Here is a 24,817-nt window from a genome sequence, read left to right as displayed (position 1 = left end):
TGAGGTTTATGACTTCAATGTGAGTTTTGTGTGTGATGTTTCGCTAGACATAAAAGAGCCCTGTATTATTCTATTCAAAGGGTACGACACAGACTTCCAGACATGTTTTGTGGGTATCAAGAAGGCGATTTTCAGTTGCCTAAAGGCGGGTGAGTTTACAGAGAAAAAGTAAATGCATGTGCAGTTGTTTTTTTATTCGCATGCCAAAGCGCATTGTCTTTTGATTGGATCATTCTTCATACACTGAGAAGAGGGAAAAGTGATGTTTTTTAAACAATGTATATCAACATTTATTAGGCTACAGACTATATTTATGGAAACAAAGTGTATCACCATTTATTAGGCTACAGACTATATTTAGGGATGCATGAAAACTATTCCAATAATTGAAAAGTAATGCTGCAAGCCTGCAAATAATATATAATTAAATACTGATTCAGATATTTATCTCTTCTCCCCCAAAAAATTTTTTTTGGCAGTCCTTAACCACGTGCATTGGATAAATCTTAACTAGAATTTGTGAGTCTGGAGATAAGTGGCTGTTGAAACAGTGATGCCCTTTGGACTCAGTCAGAGGTGGTATTATTGAATTTGGGGAAACTCATTTGGTGGAATGTGAGAGCCTCCTCGCTTGGGTAGGCTAAACAAAACTCCACTAAAATGTGTGGCGTAAAATGTTTGTTACTACTAGCCTATACATGTTATTCCAAGAAGTGGCGACAGTGTTTCCCTTCAAATATTTTCCAAGCGGAGTGCAAAAAAAGCCCCCACATCAACATCTAGGGCCTCCTTTAAAATCAAAACTATTAAATTTAAACCAATGGATTATGTAAGGGATAATCATCAAGGGACTATGCGTTCTCTGGAAAATAATGAACGTTGTTGTTCATTATTTTCCAGAGAACGCATAGCCCCTCGTTGATGATCTCTTACTTGGGATGCGACAGAGCTAGATTGGGAAGCCTGTCCCACCTATGCAAAGGTAGGGAAAACACTGAATGGGAATAAACCAATTAGACCACCTATGCTTTCTAACAATGTTTTTTTTGGTATGGAGCCATAGCAGCATGGACCATACTGCTATATGGTCCCTTGTCATAACTGGCAGGTCACACAATCTGTTTGCCAGCCAGCTCCTCTCCTACCTGCCCTCCCCTCCTCGATGTCTTCTTCATCTGGCACAGGGCCTCTGTCAGAAGCTACAAACTGGTGACAATGTCTGCAGTGTGACATACTGACTACCTGTGGCGGGAGTTCCATGGGTCAGTATGTTCTGTGTACATGTGTTCTTTGAGAGAACCTCATCCCCAGGCTATTGTGCACAGAGGTCTGGTGTGAGACTAGAGAGAACCTATCCGGTAAGTAAAGGTGGGGTGACTGGCTGCTTGTCTATCGGTTGAGTTTATTTAACCAACGGTTCAGATCACACTGCATTGAGTGCTGCTGTAGTTGAAAATATGTTTTAGGTTTCTTGAGGAAGGGACCACCAAGGGTGGGTTTAATAGATGTCATGGGGTGTGTGAGAGAGTGCTGATCTCTATATAGAGTGGATGGGCTTGCCTGGTGGTGTCATGTTATGCTTATGTCATGTGGGTCTAATGTTCCCTGCTAGTAATGCACTTTATACTGAATTTAGCACAGAGGGTGAGGGAAGGTTCTATTTTGAAGAATGTAAGTAGTGTTTTTCTCTTTTATAATCTTTGGAATATGTGGAAAATGTTTATGATATGTTTATGATGATATTTTATGTTGCTATGGATAAGATTGGCTTCTAATCTAAATGTAATGTGAGAATTGAATCAATCACTTAATCAAAAAACTAGAATGCTACGCCGTCTACTCTCTCTACCCCAGGAAGTAAGGTTAGGATGATAGGTGAGCTGTGATAGAATTGTTTACATCCAAACAGATACTCAGTGACTGAATGGTGATGATACAATTCATGATACAAGTATTTAACCCTGTGTTGATACCATCATCGTCTCTGTTACCTCTTGATTGGCCAGTGAGTGGGATTGCATTGTTTCCACTAGATTGTCATTCCAAGCTAAGCATTGTGATGAAGTGATCAAAACATACTCATGCTTGTGTAAATTCTCATACATATACATGCACATACAGTTTGTGCGTGCATTTGCACACTAAAACTTGTGTGTATTTTTGCCAGACACATATGGTCATTTCTATGTAAATGGACCAATGAGCACCAACGTGAAGTTTATAGGAGAATGTCAAATTGGGTGTCAAATTAAAGCTAAGAGACTAGTTTTCAGAAATTAAGGCATATATATATATATATATATATATATATACAGTGAGGGAAAAAAGTATTTGATCCCCTGCTGATTTTGTATGTTTGCCCACTGACAAAGAAATGATCAGTCTATAATTTTAATGGTAGGTTTATTTGAACAGTGAGAGACAGAATAACAACAGAAAAATCCAGAAAAACGTATGTCAAAAATGTTATAAATTGATTTGCATTTTAATGAGGGAAATAAGTATTTGACCCCCTCTCAATCAGAAAGATTTCTGGCTCCCAGGTGTCTTTTATACAGGTAACGAGCTGAGATTAGGAGCACATTCTTAAAGGGAGTGCTCCTAATCTCAGTTTGTTACCTGTATAAAAGACACCTGTCCACAGAAGCAATCAATCAATCAGATTCCAAACTCTCCACCATGGCCAAGACCAAAGAGCTCTCCAAGGATGTCAGGGACAAGATTGTAGACCTACACAAGGCTGGAATGGGCTACAAGACCATCGCCAAGCAGCTTGGTGAGAAGGTGACAACAGTTGGTGCGATTATTCGCAAATGGAAGAAACACAAAAGACCTGTCAATCTCCCTCGGCCTGGGGCTCCATGCAAGATCTCACCTCGTGGAGTTGCAATGATCATGAAAACGGTGAGGAATCAGCCCAGAACTACACGGGAGGATCTTGTCAATGATCTCAAGGCAGCTGGGACCATAGTCACCAAGAAAACCATTGGTAACACACTACGCCGTGAAGGACTGAAATCCTGCAGCACCCACAAGGTCCCCCTGCTCAAGAAAGCACATATACAGGCCCGTCTGAAGTTTGCCAATGAACATCTGAATGATTCAGAGGAGAACTGGGTGAAAGTGTTGTGGTCAGATGAGACCAAAATCGAGCTCTTTGGCATCAACTCAAGTCACTGTGTTTGGAGGAGGAGGAATGCTGCCTATGACCCCAAGAACACCATCCCCACCGTCAAACATGGAGGTGGAAACATTATGCTTTGGGGGTGTTTTTCTGCTAGGGGGACAGGACAACTTCACCGCATCAAAGGGACGATGGACGGGGCCATGTACCGTCAAATCTTGGGTGAGAACCTCCTTCCCTCAGCCAGGGCATTGAAAATGGGTCGTGGATGAGTATTCCAGCATGACAATGACCCAAAACACACGGCCAAGGCAACAAAGGAGTGGCTCAAGAAGAGGGACATTAAGGTCCTGGAGTGGCCTAGCCAGTCTCCAGACCTTAATCCCATAGAAAATCTGTGGAGGGAGCTGAAGGTTCGAGTTGCCAAACATCAGCCTCGAAACCTTAATGACTTGGAGAAGATCTTCAAAGAGGAGTGGAACAAAATCCCTCCTGAGATGTGTGCAAACCTGGTGGCCAACTACAAGAAACATCTGACCTCTGTGATTGCCAACAAGGGTTTTGCCACCAAGTACTAAGTCCTGTTTTGCAGAGGGGTCAAATACTTATTTCCCTCATTTAAAATGCAAATCAATTTATAACATTTTTGACATGCGTTTTTTCGGGATTATTTTGTTATTCTGTCACTCACTGTTCAAATAAACCTGGCATTAAAATTATAGACTGATCATGTCTTTGTCAGTGGGCAAACGTACAAAATCAGCAGGGGATCAAATACTTTTTTCCCTCACTGTACATTTTTCAACCATTTTCCATCCCAAAAATAAGGAATAAGCAAAGGCTCAGGGGTTTCAGAAAACCTCTACCAGAAAAAGTCTTAAAAGGTATTAGAAATACATCAAAGCACAATCATGTTGAAGTAAAGACCCCTGCCAACTAATATCAACACTTATATTTAGTTTTGGATAAATTATTCTGCCTTCTGTAAGTTTAAGAAACATTGCCCTGTGCCTTGAAATTCTGTTACTAAAAACCCACATACGGTGCCTTCAGAAAGTATTCACACCCCTTTACGTTTTCCACATTTTGTTGTTACAAAGTGGGATTAAAATGGATTTAATAGTCTTTTTTTTGGTCACCAATCTACACAAAATACTATAATGGTAAAAAATCATTCAAAAATAAAACACCTTGTTGATTAGATACTGTAAGTATTCAACCATGTTAGAATCACCTTTGGCAGCGATTACAGCTGTGAGTCTTTCTGGGTAAGTCTCTAAGAGCGTTGCACACCTTAATTGTACAACATTGCACATTTTATACTTTTTTAAATTCTTCAAGCTCTGTCAAGTTGCTTGTTGATCATTGCTAGACAGCCATTTTCAAGTCTTGCCATAGATTTTCAAGACGATTTAAGTCAATACTGTAACTAGGCCACTCAGGAATATACAATGTCATCTTGGTAAGCAACTCCAGTGTATTGGAGGTTGTTGTCCTGCTAAAAGGTGAATTTGTCTCTCAGTGTCTGTTGGAAAGAAAACTGAACACGGTTTTCCTCTAGGATTTTCCCGTGCTTAGCTCTATTCTGTTTAATTTTATCATTAAAAAATGACAAGCATATCCATGACCCAACATGATGCAGCCACCACAATGCTTGAAAATATGAAGAGTGGTACTCAGTGACGTGTTGTGTTGGATTTGCCCCAAACATAATGCTTTGTATTCAGGACATAAAGTTAATTTCTTTGCCAAATTATTTGCATTTTTACTTTAGCACCTTATTGCAAACAGGCTGCATGTTTTGGAATATTTTTATTTTGTACAGACTTCCATCTTTTTCCTCTGTCAATTAGGTTAGTATTGTGGAGTAACTACAATGTGGTTGATCCATCCTCAGTATTCTCCTATCATAGCCATTAAACTCTGTAAATGTTTTAAAGTCACCATTGGCCTCATGGTGAAATCCCTGAGCGGTTTCCTTCCTCTCCAGCAACTGAGTTAGGAAGGACGCCTGTATTTTTGGAGTGACTGGGGTTATTGATACACCATCCCAAAGTATAATTAATAACTTCATCATGGTCAAAGGGATATTTTGCCATTACCAATTGGTGCCCTTTGCGAGGTATTGGGAAACCTCACTGCTCGACTGAGGGACCTTACAGATAGTTTTATGTGTAGGGTACAGAGATGAGGTAGTCATTCAAAAAACATGTCAAACACTATTATTGCACACAGTGAGTCCATTATGATTTGTTAAGCAAATCTTTACTCCTGAACTCTAGGCTTGCCATAACAAAGGGGTTGAATTGTTATTGACTCAATACATTTTTGACTCAAGAAACGTTTAATTTTTTATTAATTTGTACACATTTCGAAAAAAAAAACATAATTCCACTTTGCCATTATGGGGTATTGTGTGTGTGTGTGTGTGTAGGCCAGTGACAAAAATAAATCAGTTTTAATCATTTTAAATTCAGGCTGTAACACAACTAAAATGTGTGAAAAGTCAAGGGGTGTGAATACTTTCTGAAGGCACTATACATGGATTTATCAGAGTTTTGGGAAAATGTGGACACATTAAAAAAACTTACCAAACTTTGCATCTGCCTAGTTCTTCCAGTAAATGTGTTTTTGTAAAATGTTCTTTGTAAATTGTTAAAAGTAGTCCTTGTGCATTGAGCTCTATGGTTTGCTAAACTTTTTAAATCAATGGTTTTTGTTTGGCATACATTTTAAAGTGAAGAATCTGTCTCAGCGCAATTCTGTTATTGTGGAATTGCCCATATACAGTATAATGTTGTGTGTGTGTGTGTGTGTGTGTGTGTGTGTTGACAGAGCAAAGCTAGCCTCTCTCTTTGGTCTGGATCAGGCTGACAGTCAGGGCAACGAGTCCTTCCAGTTCAGATCCCCCAAACAGCCGAAGAAAACCACCACCACTCTGAGTAAGACACAACACACAACCGTCTGAGGCCCTGTTTGAACACTGGTCAAATTCCTTCCTTCCTTCATGTGAACACTGATCCAACATGATTGGATAGATGAAAGTTATGACTCTAGACAGCAGGAAGGATGCATTTCTTCAGTATTGTGGCTTGTAAAGTATAAAGACTTCAGACCACGCGTAAACTCTAATGCAATTCTTCCAATACATCCATGAATGGATTGGTGCAAAAGTTCACATTATGTAAGTGTTTGAATATGGTCTGCGTGTTTTCAAAGGCCCATCTCCTCAAAAGCCTGCACCACCTCCTTCTGTCCTATTGGCTACTGCTGTTCAGGCGTTCCGCTTGTGAGTATGTCCACAAACACAAGTACCTGAAATCCATATCACTAGATGGAGTTGATATGTGTCTCTCAGAGTTTAATGTGTATGTGAGTATGTCCATTTTTAGTGTGCTTATGGCGGTGCGTGCGTGAGAGAATGTGCGTTTGTTGTGTTGTGTTCACAGGTCCAGTTTAAACCTGTTTGGTCTTGTTGTCATGGTTTTGTGTTTGCAGTGTGAATGGCCAGTACACAAAACAGGGGAAGGTGGGAGCTGCTATCCTGGGAAATCATCCAACCAGAGAGGTACTTGAGCTGTGAAGGATATGTAAAACCAGTTTCCATTGAGAATAAACACACTCTAAGTGATGTGAAGAGGAAGTCTCCATCTCTACATTCAGTGCTTGACTTGGACTGAAATGGGTGCTGGTACTCATTATGAGTGCTGTTTTTATTTAGGTGCTGGAACTCTGCAATATTTTTAAGTGAATATTCTATAAGAGGTGCCGCAACTCAAGCATTAGAACATTTTGAGGTGCTTGTGAGCTCCGGCCTAAGTCATGCACTGTTTACATTGAATCCTATGATTTTCCAACTCAATTAATACAGGGTCATGTATTTTGCTCTAACCACTTAATAAGAAATATGCTCTCCCTGAGACGATTCAGTTAATTGTATGATTTTTAGATACTCTAGACTTTTTTTGTGTAGAGTGAAAAAGGCTCATGATAAATTGTTTGAATTTGTCTTGATACAGGTATAAATCAAGGGCAAAAGTTTTAGCCACATTTTAAATTGAGTTTGTTTACAAATCATCTACGCTACACTTGATCATAACCAAAAGGTAGAAAAGTGATAAACTATTGCATAAAAAGGTCAATGTGTAAAACACAACTATGTAAACCTGCCTTTGTAACTACCACATAAATACATGTGTTATTGTAAAGTGGGACCCAAGTTTATTCTGTTCACACATCGAGTTTGTGTTTGCCTATTCATCATCTGTCAGTCTGCTTCCTCTTGTCTTGATTTTTTTCTTCAGTACATGATCCTGCTTTATGGCAGCCAACAGAAACCAATCACAACTGCCAAGATCCATCTAGGCTTCATCTTCACAGTGAGTAGTGCATCTTCCCATGATGTGTACATGCTTGTGCAGTTTTAACTGTGTGGTGTGGGTGTGTTTTAACTAGACTATATTTGATTTGACTTCTCAGGTTCAGCCAGGTAACTATGGAACATTCTACGATGACCAGAGGCTCAACTGGTCCCTGATGTTTGACTCTGAGAAAGCTGGAGTGGACTTTTGCAAAGAGGTGAACGAAGGATGCTTTTTTTTTCTTATACTAGACGGCTATACAGTACCAATCAAAAGTTTGGGGACACCTACTCATTCAAGGGTTTTTCTTTATTTTTTACTTTATAGAATAACAGTGAAGACTTCAAAACTATGAAATAACACATGGAATCATGTACTAGCCACCCTTTGCCTTGATGGCAGCTTTGCACACTCTTGGCATTCTCTCAACCAGCTTCACCTGGAATGCTTTTCCAACAGTCTTGAAGGAGTTCCCACATATGCTGAGCACTTGTAACCAAAAGTGTTAAATAACAAGTGCTCAGCATATGTGGGAACTCCTTCAAGACTGTTGGAAAACACCAGGTGAAGCTGGTTGAGAGAATGCCAAAAGTGTGCAAAGCTGTCATCAAGGCAAAGGGTGGCTATTTGAAGAATCTCAAATATAAAATATATTTAGATTTGTTTAACACTTTTTTTGGTTAGTACATGATTCCATGTGTTATTTCATAGGTTTGATGTCTTCACTATTATTCTACAATGTAAAACAATTTAAATAAAGAAAAACCCTTGAATGAGTAGATGTGTCCAAACTTTTGACTGGTAGTGTACACGGAGTGTACAAAACATTAAGAACACCTTCCTAACATTGAGTTGCACCCCCCACCCCCTTTGGCCCTCAGAACAGCCTCAATTCGTCGGGGCATGAACTCTACAAGGTGTCGAAAGCATTCCACAGGGATACTGGCCCATGCTGACTCCAATGCTTCCCACAGTTGGCTGGATGTCCTTTGGGTGGTGGACCATTCTTGATACACACAGGAAACTGTTGAGCGTGAAAAACCCAGCAGCGTTGCAGTTCTTGATAAACCGGTGCGCCTGGCACCTACTGACATACCCCATTCAAAGGCACTTAACTCTTTTGTCTCAAGGCTTAAAAATCCTTATTTAACCCGTCTCCTCTCCTTCATCAACACTGATTTGAAGTGGATTTAACAAGTGACATCAATAAGGGTTCTTAGCTTTCACCTGGATTCATAATGTGTTCATAATGATTTGTACACTCAGTGTGTGTATATATAGAGATCTCTATATATGGCTCTGGAAAGACAGATGGATAGTCTGTTTTTTTAGTTATTTGCACACATTAACAATTCCTTCACTTTTTTTTTATGTTTAAACCTTTACCCACCAATCCAGCTGTGCGTGGCCAGATGGAACAGTGAGGCCGCTGTAGATTCACTACTGACCCAGGACCTGCTGTTAGGAGAGGGACAGGCGGTGGACTATGGTGACATGGTAGAGGTGGCCTTCACAGGCTGGCTTCTACAGAACCACAACATCGGACAGGTGACAAATAACTCAGAATTGTCAGAATACAGCCCAAATAACTGTGCTGTATTCGGACAAAATGAACTGGTTCTGAGAAAATGAACTGGTTCTGAGAAAATGAACTGGTTGTGACAAAACTTAATAAAGGCTCAGAAAAGCTTTATTCTCCAAACATTGCGCAATTTGATTTGTGGCTTTATAAAAGTAAAGATCAGAAGATATACAAACATTGACAATATACTGACATTCTAGATGCTGGGGCCTATGTTTTCTGTGTTTTCCCCATGCACCCTTCCTCGTACGGTGCTCATTAGTTTACCTAATGAGCACCGTGCTGGCAGAAATTATGACTAGAACTTTCTTACCAGTAGCTTAGCCTAGTATGGTCCAATTTATTTTGTATTTATTTAACCTTTATTTAACTAGGCAAGTCAGTTAAGAACTAATTCTTATTTACAATGACGGCCTGCACCGGCCAAACCCGGACAACGCTGGGCCAATTGTGCGCCGCCCTATGGGACTCCCAATCACGGCCGGTTGTGATACAGCCTGGAATCGAACCAGGTGGTCTGTAGTGACGCCTCAAGCACTGAGATGCAGTGCCTTAGACCGCTGCGCCACTCGAGAGCCCAATACTCATCATGTCAAACTGACAAATAACGATAATAACCACCAGTCAATGTACAAATTGACTGTAGCGCTGATCAGAGGAAAGATTTCACCATCAGGATTAGGATTTGTGGCCAAGGTATGGAAAGAGCATCTCTGTGAAGTTGCAGCCAGTGACAGAGTAGATATGAGACCTGGCCCGCACATCATAAAAGGAGACCTGACCCCCCTCATAATCCACAAACACCCCCACCTTCTGTGGCGTGTCTCTCAGAAAGATGGGGACAGGGTAGGTGTCACTGGCTTTGTACTCACACCCATACTTCTGCATAGTCCAGTATCCAGTTTGAGTCCTTAGTGTGATATCCCCCTTCCTGTTGATAGACTCACTGGCTACTCCTGAATCCCATTCAGTATTCCCCGTAACCATAACCTCATAGTAAAATCTCCCTGAAGAGAAGCCCTCAATTCCAAGGACATTAAAATGAAAACAATCAAACCTCCCTAGGTAGTTTGGGAGATCCTGTTCTTTGCCTCCATTTCTCATTTGCTTCCCAGCCCTAGACAGGATGAGGTGAGGAGGTGCTGTATCAGGGTCCAGAGTCACATCCACTGTCTACTACTGAATCCTCTCCAGCTCAGCATCACCCAACCTCTTCACTTCACTCATAAGTGTCTCCTCCAGCTGAGACACGGCTCTCCTCACAGTCCCCAGACACAGATCACTGTGAACACTGATCTCAGACCAGTCCTTGGTGGGTGGAGGGCTGCACAGACATGGGAAGCTCTGGAGGAGGTGGACCTCAGTGTGTGAGCGCTATTCCAGCTCAGTGCTTCTACTCTGTAGCTCAGTGATTTCCTGCTCCAGCTCTTTAATGAGGCCTTCAGGGCTGCCACTCTGCTGCTTTCTGCTTCTCCTCAATGAGCTCAGCCTGGCTTCTCTCAATGGAGCGCACCAGAGCAGTGAAGACCTACACTCTGAGATCTACTGAGTGTTTGATCTCCTCAACCTTACTATATCTTGGAAGCATCTTCTGGTCTACCTCTGCCATCACCTTTCCTAGTTTAGCCATTTTCTCTCCATACTCTTCCTCTAGAGCAGCATATCCCAAACTCTGTCCTTCGGGAACCCAAGGGGTGCACGTTTTGGTTTTTGCCGTAACACTACACAGCTTATTCAAATGATCAAAGCTTGTTGATTAGTTGAGTATTTGAATCAGCTGGTAGTGCTAGGGCAAAAACCAAAACGTGCACCCCTTGGGGTCCCGAGGACCGATGTTAGGAAACCCTGCTCTAGAGGGACAGTGTCATGACAGTGTCATGTGGTCTGTTTTCAAGCAAAACACACAGACATGTCTGGTCGCTCCTTCAGAACAGATCCAGGAGTCTCTCGTGCTTCTGATGCATCCTGTCTTCCAGGTTCTCCACAGGGTTGATCAGCTTGTGTCTCTTTAAGGCTGCAACTCTCTGAGGCTCCATGGGAGTCTCACAGAAAGAGGTTAGACACACCAGGCAGGACTTCAGGGCCTTGAGCGTTGTCCCAGCACAGATGTCACAGGAGACTTCTAGGGGTTGAGCAGGGCCTTGGTCTGGGCTGGGCCTTGGGTGAGGGCCTTGGTCTAGGTTGGTGGATTTCCCTTGAACTGACTTCCTGAACTGAGTAGCCATCTCAGAAATGAGAGTATTGATGCGACGCTCAGGTTTCCTGTCAAATTTATCCATACACATGGGACACCGGCACTGGTCACTAGTATCCCAGTACTCTTTGATACAGGCCATGCAGAAGTTGTGTCCACATGGAATGGCTACTGGCTCAGTGAACACATCCAGACAGATAGAGCACAGGAAGTGCTCTTTAGACAGGAGACTGCTGGAGGCGGCCATATCTAAACCAAGACCAAAGGTGAAACCATTATCAGTCAGTTCGAGATCATTTCAGTTTGAGTCAACATGGTACGATGTTGCGATCCCTATGTGATCGTAAAACATTGATCCTAACCAATTGTAAAGCATGGTTTTACCTTTACAGGGCAACATTGTACACATCCTTAGATATTCATATTATGGGCCTTCATTGGCAAAACCACAAAATGGCCAGCCCCATTACTTGGTTAGCTATAATGGAGAAATTTAACGACCAAATTATAGCTACTGTATGGAAAAAATGACTAGGTCAACATGATAGTTTCTAGACAATTTAAAGCTGTACATTAATGTTTATGACATTACTTACAAACAATGTAGTAAAGCAACCTTATATTTTGTGTTATGATGGAGTTATCACGAATGAATGGGCATACTGTCTATCATTCATGATAAAACATTTTATAAAATAGCTGTGTATATCACAGTTCCTTTAACAGATGCAGCTAGCAATAGAGTTTGGAAAAATCTGTCTCACCTGTGTTGGGAATGTCTCTGTGCTTTCTGTTTGTGGCATCAAAAGAGGCCCAGATAAGGCTGTAGTAGAGGTTTAGAGTTTGGGCTACCAGTAAATGTCTTCTCAGTTTAGTTTTATCAGAGAGGAAAAGACGAGGCCTAGCTAGAAGACCTTTTAGTTTTACTTCTGCAAAGTGATGTTTAAATAGAACAGGGCTCTCCAACCCTGTTCCTGGAGAGCTTACCCTCCTGTAGGTTTTCATTCCAACCCCAGTTGATTCAGTTTATCAACCAGCTAATTATTAGAATCAGGTGTGCTAGATTAGGGTTGGAGTGAAAACCTACAGGATGGTAGCTCTCCAGGAACAGGGTTGGCGAGCTCTGAAATAAAACATTGTTGTCCCACCCACTTTTCTCTTCCTTGAGTAGTTAACCCTTTACATGGCTGAACGCTCTCTGACCTTGTTTACTATTGTCTGGAGAGAGTCCAAATGTATGGCATGGATTTTAAATCAAGAATTCGAGAATTTCTTTCAGTGTGTTTGTGTGACTGTCAAATTTCTCTCTCTCCTCTTCTTTCACTAACTCACTCACTCACTCACTCACTTATCCTCCTCACAATGCATGTCAATGCCAATTTGATCACCATTCAACTGAATGTATATTGTTTTCTGTGTGTCTGTTAGATGTTTGACTGCAACGTGGGCAAAGACAAGCTGCTGAGAGTGAAGCTTGGCACCGGTAAAGCCATTAAGGTAAGTGTAAAGAAGTGGAGGCTGGTGGAAGGAGCTATAGGAGGATGGGCTCATTGTAATGGCTGGATTGGAATGGTATCAAACCTATGGAAACCACATGTTTCACTCCATTCCATTCCAGCCATTACAATGAGCTCATCCTCCTATAGCTCTTTCCACCAGCCTCCACTGGTGTAGAGGTCAACTCAGCAATATGATATCAACACACATAGTGAGGCAACTTCCTGCTTACAGAAATCAACAAATATAGAAAAATGTGATGTCTCTCTCGCTCTCCTATCTCTTTAGGGCTTGGAGGAAGGGATGTTAGGGATGCAGAAAAGTGGGCGTCGCCTCCATATCGTGCCCCCCACCCTAGGATATGGGTCAAAGGGCATCCCCAACCGCGTCCCCTCCTCCAGCACACTGGTCTACAATGTGGAGATCCGCCGGGTAGGCGCACACTCTTTCATTCAGTTTCAAGCGTCAAACAGTATCTCACTGTAGCCATGTGGAACTGATTGTGTGCCAAAGCTAGAGGGTGCAATTGGCCAAAATGGCTCTCTAGATGTTCTAACTCTGTGGGGTTTATTCAGGTGAAGTTTGCTAAGGACAGTGGGTCGGAGCGACAGAGTGGGGGGTTAATCACCAACTCCCCCTCCCTCAGTGTGGACAGTCTGGGCTTTGTGATGTCCCCTCAGTCTCAGCCCCCCACCTCTATCTCAGCAGAGCCCGGGTACGTACCACTACCTTCACTGTTGCTCGGTGGGGGAGTTAGGAGGGTTTTCCTGGAGGACAAATTGTCAGATGGCAGGTTAACTCTTTGACTTTTCTGCCAACAGTGGTCAGCCTCTGCATGTGAAATCCAATTCAATAAATGAGCAACTGATGGTGAGTGTGTTATTTTCATTTAGTTTAACTTCTTTGCATGCTTACATGCACACATTCTCACTCACATGTGCGCACGCACACACAGTCACTCACTCACTCACTCACTCACTCACTCACTCACTCACTCACTCACTCACTCACTCACTCACAATCAAACAGTCACAATCTCTCTCAAATAGTATTGTCTTGCCTACAGCAGCCAGATGCAGCCAAAGCCAAGTTGATCTCTCGTATGGCCAAGATGGGTCAGCCCATGCTGCCCTTCCTAACAGGAGCCATCCCCGCCCAGCCAGATCACAGCTTCTCAGAGACAGAGGTGGGCTCCATAGTGTGTGTGTGTGTGCACCTTCTGTTCTGTATAGAAATTCAACATTTGCATTCCCACAATTCCAGTTTTTGACCAAGTCAATACTTTTCAGCATACCTGGCAAACCGGTTCCAAAGTCAAAACAAAAGGAGTACGACCTATGACCCTTTGTCATGTTTGACACACCAATGACAGTGCCGCTGACCTGTTAATATTCTTCTGCGTCTGTATTTGTGTCACCCTGCAGGACCCCAGTGAATCTCACCCTTCACATCACTGTCCGCACCCCCAGCCAGTCCAGATGTCAGCTGTCCATGCAGGTAAGACCTCTAGTTCAGTGTCCATTTATGCCCATATGTTTGGTAGGTCCACCTAACTATGCTTAAAGCGATCATCCTACAGTCATTTGCTTATATTCAGGGTTGTAGTTTCTGTTTCAGTGCCTGGGGTCGCCGCGCCAACTGCTGGCCAGAAACCAGTGTTTATGGAGACAGTGGTCCCACAGGCTGTGGACTGTGGTGGAAGCAGTCATGTCTTCCAGGTATTGAATTTGAATTAAATAACCGATATTGATCTCCAAAGGGGAAATTGGAAATGATCCGCTATGCTTATCCACCCCTCCCACCCCTATTTAACGACGTACTTTGGTACGATCCGCTATGCTTATCCCCCCCTCCCACCCCTATTTAACGACGTACTTTTGTACGATCCGCTATGCTTATCCCCCCCTCCCACCCCTATTTAACGACGTACTTTGGTACGATCCGCTATGCTTATCCCCCCCTCCCACCCCTATTTAACGACGTACTTTGGTACGATCCGCTATGCTTATCCCCCCCTCCCACCCCTATTTTAACGACGTACTTTGGTACGACTCCATTCACAGCCCTCCTTTCAGTCTGAATTTGGTCCATCCTGCCTTGGTCAGTTCCACCCTCATCATGCAGTTTCATACCAGGGTAAGGAAAATACAATGTTCACTGTCACCTTGTCTAAGTGCAGCATGGCAGACATAATATTGTATTGTAATGTGTTTTCATTTGTTTCATTTGCTTTATCTGACAACATTTGACCCGTCTAGCACCTATTGATGTCACTTCCTTCTTGATGACGGAGGCGCGACAGCACAACACTGAGATCGGACAGGCTGTGGGGAAAGTGGCGGATAAAATCAACCTGCTGGTCTCCAAGGTCAGCAGTGGACTTTTGTTTGTAGTTCTGGTAACACTTTCCTGTTTTGCATTGTTTCTTCTCATAATGATCCTGACAAACTGAGACATTATAAGGCCTCATAGCCTCATACATGCTCGTAACCAGTAATAAAGCATTATAACAGTTTTAAGTCATGTTATCATATTTTCTACCAGGTGGATGAGCTCCAGAAGCATGGTGGTGGCAACTCTCTGGGTCTGTCCTCTGTGTCCATGGAAACAGCCATGATCATGCACAACATCCAGAGAATCACCCAGGTCCGTCATCAACTGTCCCACTAGTCTACAGCGTCCTCCCCTCCTTTTCTGCTCACCCTCATTCTGCACTGGTCTGAAAAAAGGATTCTTTTATTCGTCTACCGTTCTTCATCTGCACTGATGTGGGGAAAAATAGGACTGGTGAAAGCAGTTACCTGATAGGCATTGACCATTGCATGGAACGACATAACTGTTCTCCGTTTGGGTTCCACAGGAGAACTTGTTTCTAAAGAAGGAGGTTCTGGAGAAGAGCACCCGAGTGGAGGAGCAGAACTGGAAGATCGGAGAACTCCTCGAGCAGAACCAGAGGTGTGTGTGTGTGTGTTCAATGGGTTCTGTAGATGTAAATAAATACAAATATCTACATATTTTATTTTAACAGGAACAATAGTACAATTCAGACATATCACAGTCAATGTATTTTAATTTAAAACAACATACACCTACACATAAAGTGTACATGTACACACAGCCACACCTCAGCCTCCATATGATTCATCTCATGATGATAATGTGGAGCTCTCTTTACTTAAACACAATATAACCTGGTCACCCCGCCCTGTCCCAGGGGGTCCACCGCCCTGCAGCACCTCCAACCTAACACACCCCATTTCAGGATCTTAGTGAAACATTCATTATTGGCTTTGGGTGTACTAGGCCAGAGTGACAGTCCACAGGACGGTAGACCCCCAGGGCTAGGACAGAGCCACCCAGCAGCCTAAACCGGTATCCACCCTGACGTGGGCATGTTTTCAATACAGAGTCCTTTTGTCTTACGGTATTCAATACATGACCTTATGAAAGTTAATCTGGTAATAAATCAAATCTATGGCTTGACATTTCTACCATCCCTTGTGACATTGTGGGAGGATAACCAGCCTTCCAATTTAAAACAAATATATGTATGCACTCACTAACTGTAAGTCGCTCTGGATAAGAGCGTCTGCTAAATAACTAAAATGTCAATGTAATGAATGGCAATGCATTCCTTAGCCGCTATGAATGCTACGGTAATGTTACACAGTTTCTTCTGATAACGGTCTCCAGTATTTCCAAGCAAATAAAAAAACGGGAAGAAGATAGAATGTGAATCTGTAGACATGTTGAGATAAAAACAAGATGTTGTGTGTGACAGGTGTATGGAACAGAGTGGTTTACTGTTGGAACAGAGGAATGACGCGCTGAAGAGCAACACTCAACAGAACCAACCCAGCCTGCTGCAGGCAGAACAGGACAAGGTAGGAAAGAGCAGAGGAAACGTACTACACACACACACACACAGTGTCTCATAGACACACACGTACACACACATTTAAGTCTCTCTCTCCTCCACCTCTCTCTCCCCTTTCTCTCTCTTTCGCTCTCTCTTTTGCTCTCTCTATCTCAGGTGCACCTGACAGAGTACCTAGCCTCCTCCTCCACCCTGGTCTCCAAGCTTCAGTCCTCCTCGCTGCAGCGCTCTGTCTCTGACCTGCAGACCCAGCTGAGCCAAGCCCTGCAAGACAGGGAGAGCCACTGTACTCAGATCAGCTCATTAGAGAGACTAGTAGAAGGTACAGTACAGGACTGGCAGGACCACTGCACTTGCATCAGTTTATTAGAGAGACTACACAACTGTCTCTGAATTTTGAATGGCTTCCTTTTTGAGTGGTGTCCAGCGCACCGGGTGGACAGGGTTTTAACTTTTGGGACTGTTCTATTGGGTCATTACACCATGCAAACTAAAGGTGTGTGTGTGTGTTCGTACAGAGCTAAGGAAGGGAGAGGGGAGGGCACAGGCCCAGTGGCTTACAGAGAAACAGAAATGTAAAGAGATGGAGCTGAGAGTCGCCAACACAGAGGAGGAGCTACAGGACCTGAGGGCTGAGAAAGGAAACCTGGACACGGTGTGTATCTGTGGAGACGAGCAGGCAGGACCAATGTGTCCCACATGGTGCCAGTATTCTTCTAATAACTGTTTGGTATAAAAATAATATTCTACAGAATACAGTCCACATACCCAATTCTGATTATACCCCTTGTTCCCAAAGTGTGCTCCCTTTCACTCACTCCCCCTCATCTGCACTAATCCAATGCTTTTAATTCATTTAAATTTTTTACATTTTAGTCATTTAGCAGACGCTCTTATCCAGAGCGAGTTACAGGAGCAATTAGGGTTAAGTGCCTTGCTCAAGGGCACATCGACAGATTTTTCACCTAGTCGGCTCGGGGATTAGAACCAGCGACCTTTCGGTTACTGGCACAACGCTCTTAACCACTAAGCTACCTCTTCACAAAAGAGAAGGGGGCAGAATGGGAATTGGACTTTGGTCTTGATCTTGTAACACTGTGTCGGTCTCTGTCAGATGCTGTTGGAGAGGAAGCGGAGGTGGCAGTGTGAGGAGGAGGCGAGGAGGAGCAGCCAGAGGGAGACGGACCACCTGAGGACCAGGAGAGGAGAAGTAGAGCAGGGGGCCAGGGAGCAGGTACACTCACTCTCTCACACACACACACACACACACACACAATGATCTAGACTAAAGACCAGCCATATTGAGTCAGTTGAAATGTTGCAACATAGACATAACATTTATTATTCATTATTATTAACATATAATAATGCTTAACATACACTACCGTTCAAAAGTTTGGGGTCACTTAGAAATGTCCTTGTTTTCGAAAGAAAAGCAATTTTTTTGTCCATTAAAATAACATCAAATTGATCAGAAATACAGTGTAGACATTGTTAATGTTGTAAATGGCTATTGTAGCTGGAAACGCTGATTTTTTATGGAATATCTACATAGGCGTACAGAGGCCCATTATCAGCAACCATCAGTCCTGTGTTCCAATGGCACGTTGTGTTTGCTAATCCGAGTTTATCATTTTAAAAGGCTAATTGATCATTAGAAAACCCTTTTGCAAATATGTTAGCACAGCTGAAAATTGTTGTGCTGATTTAAAGAAGCAATAAAACTGGCCTTCTTGAGACTAGTTGAGTATCTGGAGCATCAGCAATTGTGGGTTCGATTACAGGATCAAAATGGCCAGAAACAAATAACTTTCTTCTGAAACTCGTCAGTCTATTCTTGTTCTGAGAAAAGAAGGCTATTCCTTGCGAGAAATTGCCAAGAAACTGAAGATCTCGTACAACGCTGTGTACTACTCCCTTCACAGAACAGCGGAAACTGGCTCTAACCAGAATAGAAAGAGGAGTGGAAGACCCCGGTGCACAACTGAGCAAGAGGACAAATACATTAGAGTGTCTAGTTTGAGAAACAGACGCCTCACAGGTCCTCAACTGGCAGCTTCATTAAATAGTACCCGCAAAACACTCATCAACAGTGAAGAGGCGACTCCGGGATGCTGACCTTCTAGGCAGAGTTGCAAAGAAAAAGCCATATCTCAGACTGGCCAATAAAAATAAAAGATTAAGATGGGCAGTCTGAGATATGACTTTTTCTTTGCAACTCTGCCTTATCTTCTGTAGAAGTCCAGGCCACTGGAGAGAGGGATGGATGGACAGAGAGACGGGGCAACCCACAACCTGGGTTGCCATGGCAAAAACCCACAGACACCCACAGCTCCCTCTGTATTGATGGAATGTGTGTGTGCATCTTTGTGTGTGTGTGTGTGAGAGAGAGTTATGTGCATGTGAGAATGTGTGGGTCTGTTCCCGTTACCCTTAGCTACCCTCTTCAGCCCATGTTTGCTCCGACCCTGTTTGAACTTGGGACTCACTGTGACGTAGTTTGGTTGAGAGTGCAGTACATTGGGCACTAAAGTGGCAGGCTAGTTCAGACTTACTGACACTGAACTCTCCCCATTGCTCGCCCTCGCTGCCTCTCCTCCTGCCTCCTCACTCCCGTTTCCATGGAGATGGATAGAATGGTTATAGAGATGGATTATGGTGCATTGTGGGAGTGCCCATAGGAAGTTGGTACTCCTGACCTCCCAAGGGGACTGACTACATCCCCCATGCTCCTCGGCTGCTCTTCCTCTCCTTCCCCCTCATCCTAGTTGTCCTCCTTTCACTCTTTGTCTATCCCCTCCTCCACTTCCTCTTCCCATTCATCCTACTCAAATCAAATCAAATCAAAAATGTTTTTCCACATGCGCCGAATACAACAGGTGTAGACCTTACAGTGAAATACTTACTTACAAGCCCTTATCCAACAATGCTGTTTTAAGTAAAAAATAAAATAACAGTAGGGAGGCTATATACAGGGGGTACCAGTATAGAGTCAATGTGCGGGGGCACCGGTTAGTTGAGGTAATTGAGGTAATATGTACATGTGGGTAGAGTTAAAGTGACTATGCATAGATAATAAACAGAGTAGCAGCAGCGTAAAAGAGGTGGTGGGGTGGGGGGGGGGGACAATGCAAATAGCCCAGGTAGCCATGATTAGCTGTTCAGGAGTCTTATGGCTTGGGGGTAGAAGCTGTTAAGAAGCCTTTTGGACCTAGACTTGGTGCTCTGGTACCGCTTGCCGTGCAGTAGCAGAGAGAACAGTCTATGACTAGGGTGGCTGGAGTCTTTGACAGTTTATAGGGCCTTCCTCTGACACTTCCGGGTACAGTATGAAAATGTATGCACTCACTAACTGTAAGTCGCTCTGGATAAGAGCGTCTGCTAAATGACTAAAATGTAAATGTAAATGTAGAAGGTCAGCATCTGATGGACTGATGGTTGCTGATAATGGGCCTATGTAGATACTCCATTAAAAATCAGCCGTTTCTAGCTACAATAGCCATTTACAACATTAACAATGTCTAAACTGTATTTCTGATCAATTTGATGTTATTTTAATGGACAAACATTTTGCTTTTCTTTTGAAAGAAATGACATTTCTAAGTGACCCCAAACATTTGAACGGTAGTGTATATTTAAGCAGGAAGGCCAGAGGAGGTGTGGGATATGGCCAATATACCACGGCTAAGGGCTGTTCTTATGCACAACGCAATGCAGAGTGCCTGGATACAGCCCTTAGCCATGGTATATTGGCCATATATCACAAACCCCAGAGGAACCTTATTGCTATTATAAACTGGTTACCAACATAATTAGAGCAGTAAAACTAAATGTTTTGTCATACCCGTTGTATACGGTCTGATATACCATGGCTTTCAGTCAATCAGAATTCAGGGCTCAAACCACCCTGTTTATATAAAGCATTATACCTGTAGGCTTTATACGTGTGTGTGTCTTTAACTAAAGGTGGAGCTTGATGTGGACTGGCAGCAGGGTGGGTATGAGAAGGAACAACATAGCCATGAGCTAGCAGAAATCACACAGCAGAGAGACATTCTGGCCAGGACACTGACACAGCTACAGGAGCAGGTGAAGGACATACTGGGTGTACACACTCCCTAAACATTAGGAAATGGAAATGGTACTAATAGTTAAATTCCAATGCTCTCTCTCTCAGTATATGGCAGCACAGAGCAGGGCAGAGACCACCAGGAAGCAGCTAGAAATTATATTGGTTGAGCAGGAGACGAGGCATGCCCAACAGCCCAATCAGGATGCAGTGGCAGAACAGGTGAGGGGTCACAAATATTCACCACAGACTAATCTGTACGTGATTGGAGTAGTGTTTCTTAATTCTGGTCCTTGGGACCCACATTTTAGTTTTTCCACTAGCACTATACACTTGATTCCACTAATCACCTCATCATCAAACCTTTGAGTAGTGGAATCAGGTGTTTAGTGCTTGAGCAAAAACAAAAATGTCCCCAGGACCAGGGTGAAGAAACACTGGAATAGAGAAAGCAGACTTTGGGTGGTGGGGGGATTTATATTAAAATTATACTTTTGCTCTACCGAACTACTCCAATGAGCAACACTAAGAGAACCTTTTATATTGCTCTCATTCCCACCTCTCTCTGATCACTGATCGTTTCAACGGTTTACGTGTGTTCCCTCCAGGTGAAGAGAGTGATGAACGGAGTGTTCCATTCTCTGAGAGGAGAGTTCGGCCTGCACCAGTCATACCAAGGAAGCGATGTTCTAGGAGTCATGCTAAGCACAATCAAGGTACGGTGCAACCAACACCGGGTGTTTCCATTTCACATTGCCCTGCAGATAGTAAGGCTGGACCAAAAGTTGATAATCGCCGCTTATGGGGGGTACCCATGTTAATACTTTTAACACCCATGAGTTGTCCTGCACCAGTCATTTGAATCCAGAGTTTGACATTGAGCATGTTGTTGGTAATGTAAACAAGGAAAATATGTTGTTGTGTTAACATAGTGTGGTAACTCTCCCCATCCTACAGAGTGTCACACTGGATCTCCTAACAGCCCACGACCGAGAGGAAGAAGAGGAGGAGAAAGCTGTGGAGCAAAATGGGAGGAGGGTAAATGATGATGAAGAAATCAATCGATCCAGTCGATCCACACAAGAGAAAGAGGACAGTGGAGTTACTCAGACAGCCTGGACCTCTATTGTTAGGTCCTTGTGGTCTGAGGCTCAAGTGGAGGAAGAGTCCATAAATTCAGAAGGCCTACAAAACGAAGCTGAAGACACCTCCAGAGAAGAAACGCCTTCTAAGGCATGGACTGACTCAGAGAATGGCCTAACACCATCATCCCTCATGGTTCTTATTGAGGAAATGTCTTGTCAAGCACAACCTCTCACGGTCCAAATTGACCAATCAAAGCAGATGGAGGTTGCACCTCCATTTTAGTACTCCCCTTACCATTGTAAAAAAGATTTTGGAAGCTATACAAATGCATTTATTAATGTACACATTCGTTTTTTGCCATGTTTATTCTATTACAAACACCTTCATGCATACTTTCAAATTACATTGTGCGCTAAACTTACACAAAAAAAAAATACATAACATTTTCCTTAAAGTATAATTTTTATAGAGAACTAATGTCACTGTCCCCACTACAAAATAAATATATACCAATTGTGCAAGTTCTCCCACTTAAAAATATGAGAGAGGCCTGTAATTTTCATCATAGGTACACGTCAACTATGACAGACAAAATGAGAAAAAAAATCCAGAAAATCACATTGTAGGATTTTTAATGAATTTATTTGCAAATTATGGTGGAAAATAAGTATTTGGTCAATAACAAAAGTTTCTCAATACTTTGTTATATACCCTTTGTTGGCAATGACACAGGTCAAACGTTTTCTGTAAGTCTTCACAAGGTTTTCACACACTGTTGCTGGTATTTTGGACCATTCCTCCATGCAGATCTCCTCTAGAGCAGTGATGTTTGGGGCTGTCGCTGGGCAACACGGACTTTCAACTCCCTCCAAAGATTTTCTATGGGGTTGAGATCTGGAGACTGGCTAGGCCACTCCAGGACCTTGAAATGCTTCTTACGAAGCCACTCCTTCGTTGCCCGGGCGGTGTGTTTGGGATCATTGTCATGCTGAAAGACCCAGCCACGTTTCATCTTCAATGCCCTTGCTGATGGAAGGAGGTTTTCACTCAAAATCTCACGATACATGGCCCCATTCATTCTTTCCTTTACACGGATCAGTCGTCCTGGTCCCTTTGCAGAAAAACAGCCCCAAAGCATGATGTTTCCACCCCCATGCTTCACAGTAGGTATGGTGTTCTTTGGATGCAACTCAGCATTCTTTGTCCTCCAAACACAACGAGTTGAGTTTTTACCAAAAAATTATATTTTGGTTTCATCTGACCATATGACATTCTCCCAATCCTCTTCTGGATCACACAAATGCACTCTAGCAAACTTCAGACGGGCCTGGACATGTACTGGCTTAAGCAGGGGGACACGTCTGGCACTGCAGGATTTGAGTCCCTGGCGGCGTAGTGTGTTACTGATGGTAGGCTTTGTTACTTTGGTCCCAGCTCTCCGCAGGTCATTCACTAGGTCCCCCCGTGTGGTTCTGGGATTTTTGCTCACCGTTCTTGTGATCATTTTGACCCCACGGCGTGAGATCTTGCATGGAGCCCCAGATCGAGGGAGATTATCAGTGGTCTTGTATGTCTTCCATTTCCTAATAATTGCTCCCACAGTTGATTTCTTCAAACCAAGCTGCTTACCTATTGCAGATTCAGTCTTCCCAGCATGGTGCAAGTCTACAATTTAGTTTCTGGTGTCCTTTGACAGCTCTTTGGTCTTGGCCATAGTGGAGTTTGGAGTGTGATTGTTTGAGGTTGTGGACAGGTGTCTTTTATACTGATAACAAGTTCAAACAGGTGCCATTAATACAGGTAACGAGTGGAGGACAGAGGAGCCTCTTAAAGAAGAAGTTACAGGTCTGTGAGAGACAAATCTTGCTTGTTTGTAGGTGACCAAATACTTATTTTCCACCATAATTTGCAAATAAATTCATAAAAAATCCTACAATGTGATTTTCTGGATTCTTTTATTCTCAATTTGTCTGTCATAGTTGACGTGTACCTATGATGAAAATTACAGGCCTCTCTCATCTTTTTAAGTGGGAGAACTTGCACAATTGGTGGCTGACTAAATACTTTTTTCCCCCACTGTATATACTTCAATAGGTGTAGAATTCCATTAATCCCTATGGAGGACTGCTTCTCCTGAGGATTACCAATATGGCCGAGCGGTGGCGCCAAAGACTCTCATAGAAATTAGCAATCTAGGGTTTATATCCATCATTGGAAAGAACAGGGGTTGTGTTATTAGCCACCAAATTGAAGAAAACGGTCTGAAAATGAATCAGTGCCTACTAGTTTTTAATGTTTCTACTGTATAATGAACCAAAGCAAAATAGTATTGTTAAATAATACATGTTTTATCCTCTCTTCTGGAATGCTATCTTTTAAAGCAACTTTCCAGAATTTCCAAATTTCTATGAAATTAGACCTATAATTACTTTCAATATGAGTGAAATAGTCGTCCTTCAAAAAATTGTAATCAAGCATGTTAAAAATCTGCTTTTTTGTGTTGGAATGGTGTTGGCGTACCCCAACAACCATAATGGCGTGGGCATATACTGGTCATAAAAAATGTGGGAGTTTTATTAGCCTGAGCCGCGGTGCACCGGTCTATGGCACATGACGTGAACGGGCAAAAGCGGTGAGGGAGGAGCGCCCTTCTCAAATCTAACAGTAATCTGCGCTGTTCGGTCATCTTGGCAACAAGACAGCATGGTGCATTGTCCAGAAACATACACCATCTCTTTTCCATAAAATATGTTTGAATTTCAAACTAGTTTTCATTGGGAAGGCAGAATGCATTTTTATCAAAAGCAATCCCTTTTGCATGTCAAAACACAGAATCCTACTCATTACTCCAAGTACTTAAACTAGCCTAGGCTATGTCACTTTTGTTTTGAGCAGACTTCACCATGGGCTTTGAAATTGGCACCTGGCTCACGCCCGGGGAGGCAGCCTGGTTCCAAAACGAATGCAATCTGGTGTAAACCCCTCCCACTGGGGTAACCCGGGCCAGATAATTGAATCCCCTCATTA

General features: G+C 42.9%; 1 protein-coding gene across 3 annotated transcripts; it reads left to right on the top strand.

Moving 5' to 3' along the window:
* The first annotated feature begins 29 nt into the window (after nucleotides 1-29).
* On the top strand, nucleotides 30-22,355 carry fkbp15a (FKBP prolyl isomerase family member 15a). 3 transcript variants are annotated; one of them, XM_084159115.1, is made up of 26 exons: nucleotides 30-149; nucleotides 5,960-6,066; nucleotides 6,344-6,413; nucleotides 6,623-6,692; nucleotides 7,429-7,503; nucleotides 7,604-7,702; nucleotides 8,884-9,033; nucleotides 12,690-12,758; nucleotides 13,047-13,190; nucleotides 13,334-13,473; nucleotides 13,580-13,628; nucleotides 13,828-13,944; nucleotides 14,183-14,255; nucleotides 14,364-14,476; nucleotides 14,822-14,894; nucleotides 15,017-15,126; nucleotides 15,303-15,404; nucleotides 15,619-15,713; nucleotides 16,540-16,642; nucleotides 16,792-16,957; nucleotides 17,154-17,290; nucleotides 17,750-17,869; nucleotides 20,602-20,724; nucleotides 20,813-20,926; nucleotides 21,313-21,420; nucleotides 21,662-22,355. In XM_084159115.1, exons 1-26 carry the CDS (start codon nucleotides 103-105, stop codon nucleotides 22,070-22,072), a joined length of 2,985 nt encoding a protein of 994 aa, XP_084015241.1. In that variant the 5' UTR covers nucleotides 30-102; the 3' UTR covers nucleotides 22,073-22,355. The 3 variants fall into 3 exon arrangements, with proteins under 3 accessions (XP_084015241.1, XP_084015242.1, XP_084015240.1); XM_084159116.1 differs by having other exon boundaries at nucleotides 13,825-13,944; nucleotides 14,376-14,476; XM_084159114.1 differs by having other exon boundaries at nucleotides 13,825-13,944.
* Nucleotides 22,356-24,817: the final 2,462 nt, after the last annotated feature.

This window comes from Coregonus lavaretus, assembly GCF_964263955.1.
Source record: "Coregonus lavaretus genome assembly, chromosome: 4".
NCBI lineage: Eukaryota > Metazoa > Chordata > Actinopteri > Salmoniformes > Salmonidae > Coregonus > Coregonus lavaretus.
This window is presented reverse-complemented; position numbering and strand designations above follow the sequence as displayed.

Bases quoted from the DNA above. Each gene is read 5' to 3' on its own strand.
- fkbp15a (XM_084159114.1), top strand. From the start codon at position 103: ATGTTTTGTGGGTATCAAGAAGGCGATTTTCAGTTGCCTAAAGGCGG. The intron at 15,405-15,618 runs GTCCGTCATCAA...TGGGTTCCACAG, and splicing joins ACATCCAGAGAATCACCCAG to GAGAACTTGTTTCTAAAGAA. The intron at 17,870-20,601 runs GTACACTCACTC...CTTTAACTAAAG, and splicing joins AGCAGGGGGCCAGGGAGCAG to GTGGAGCTTGATGTGGACTG.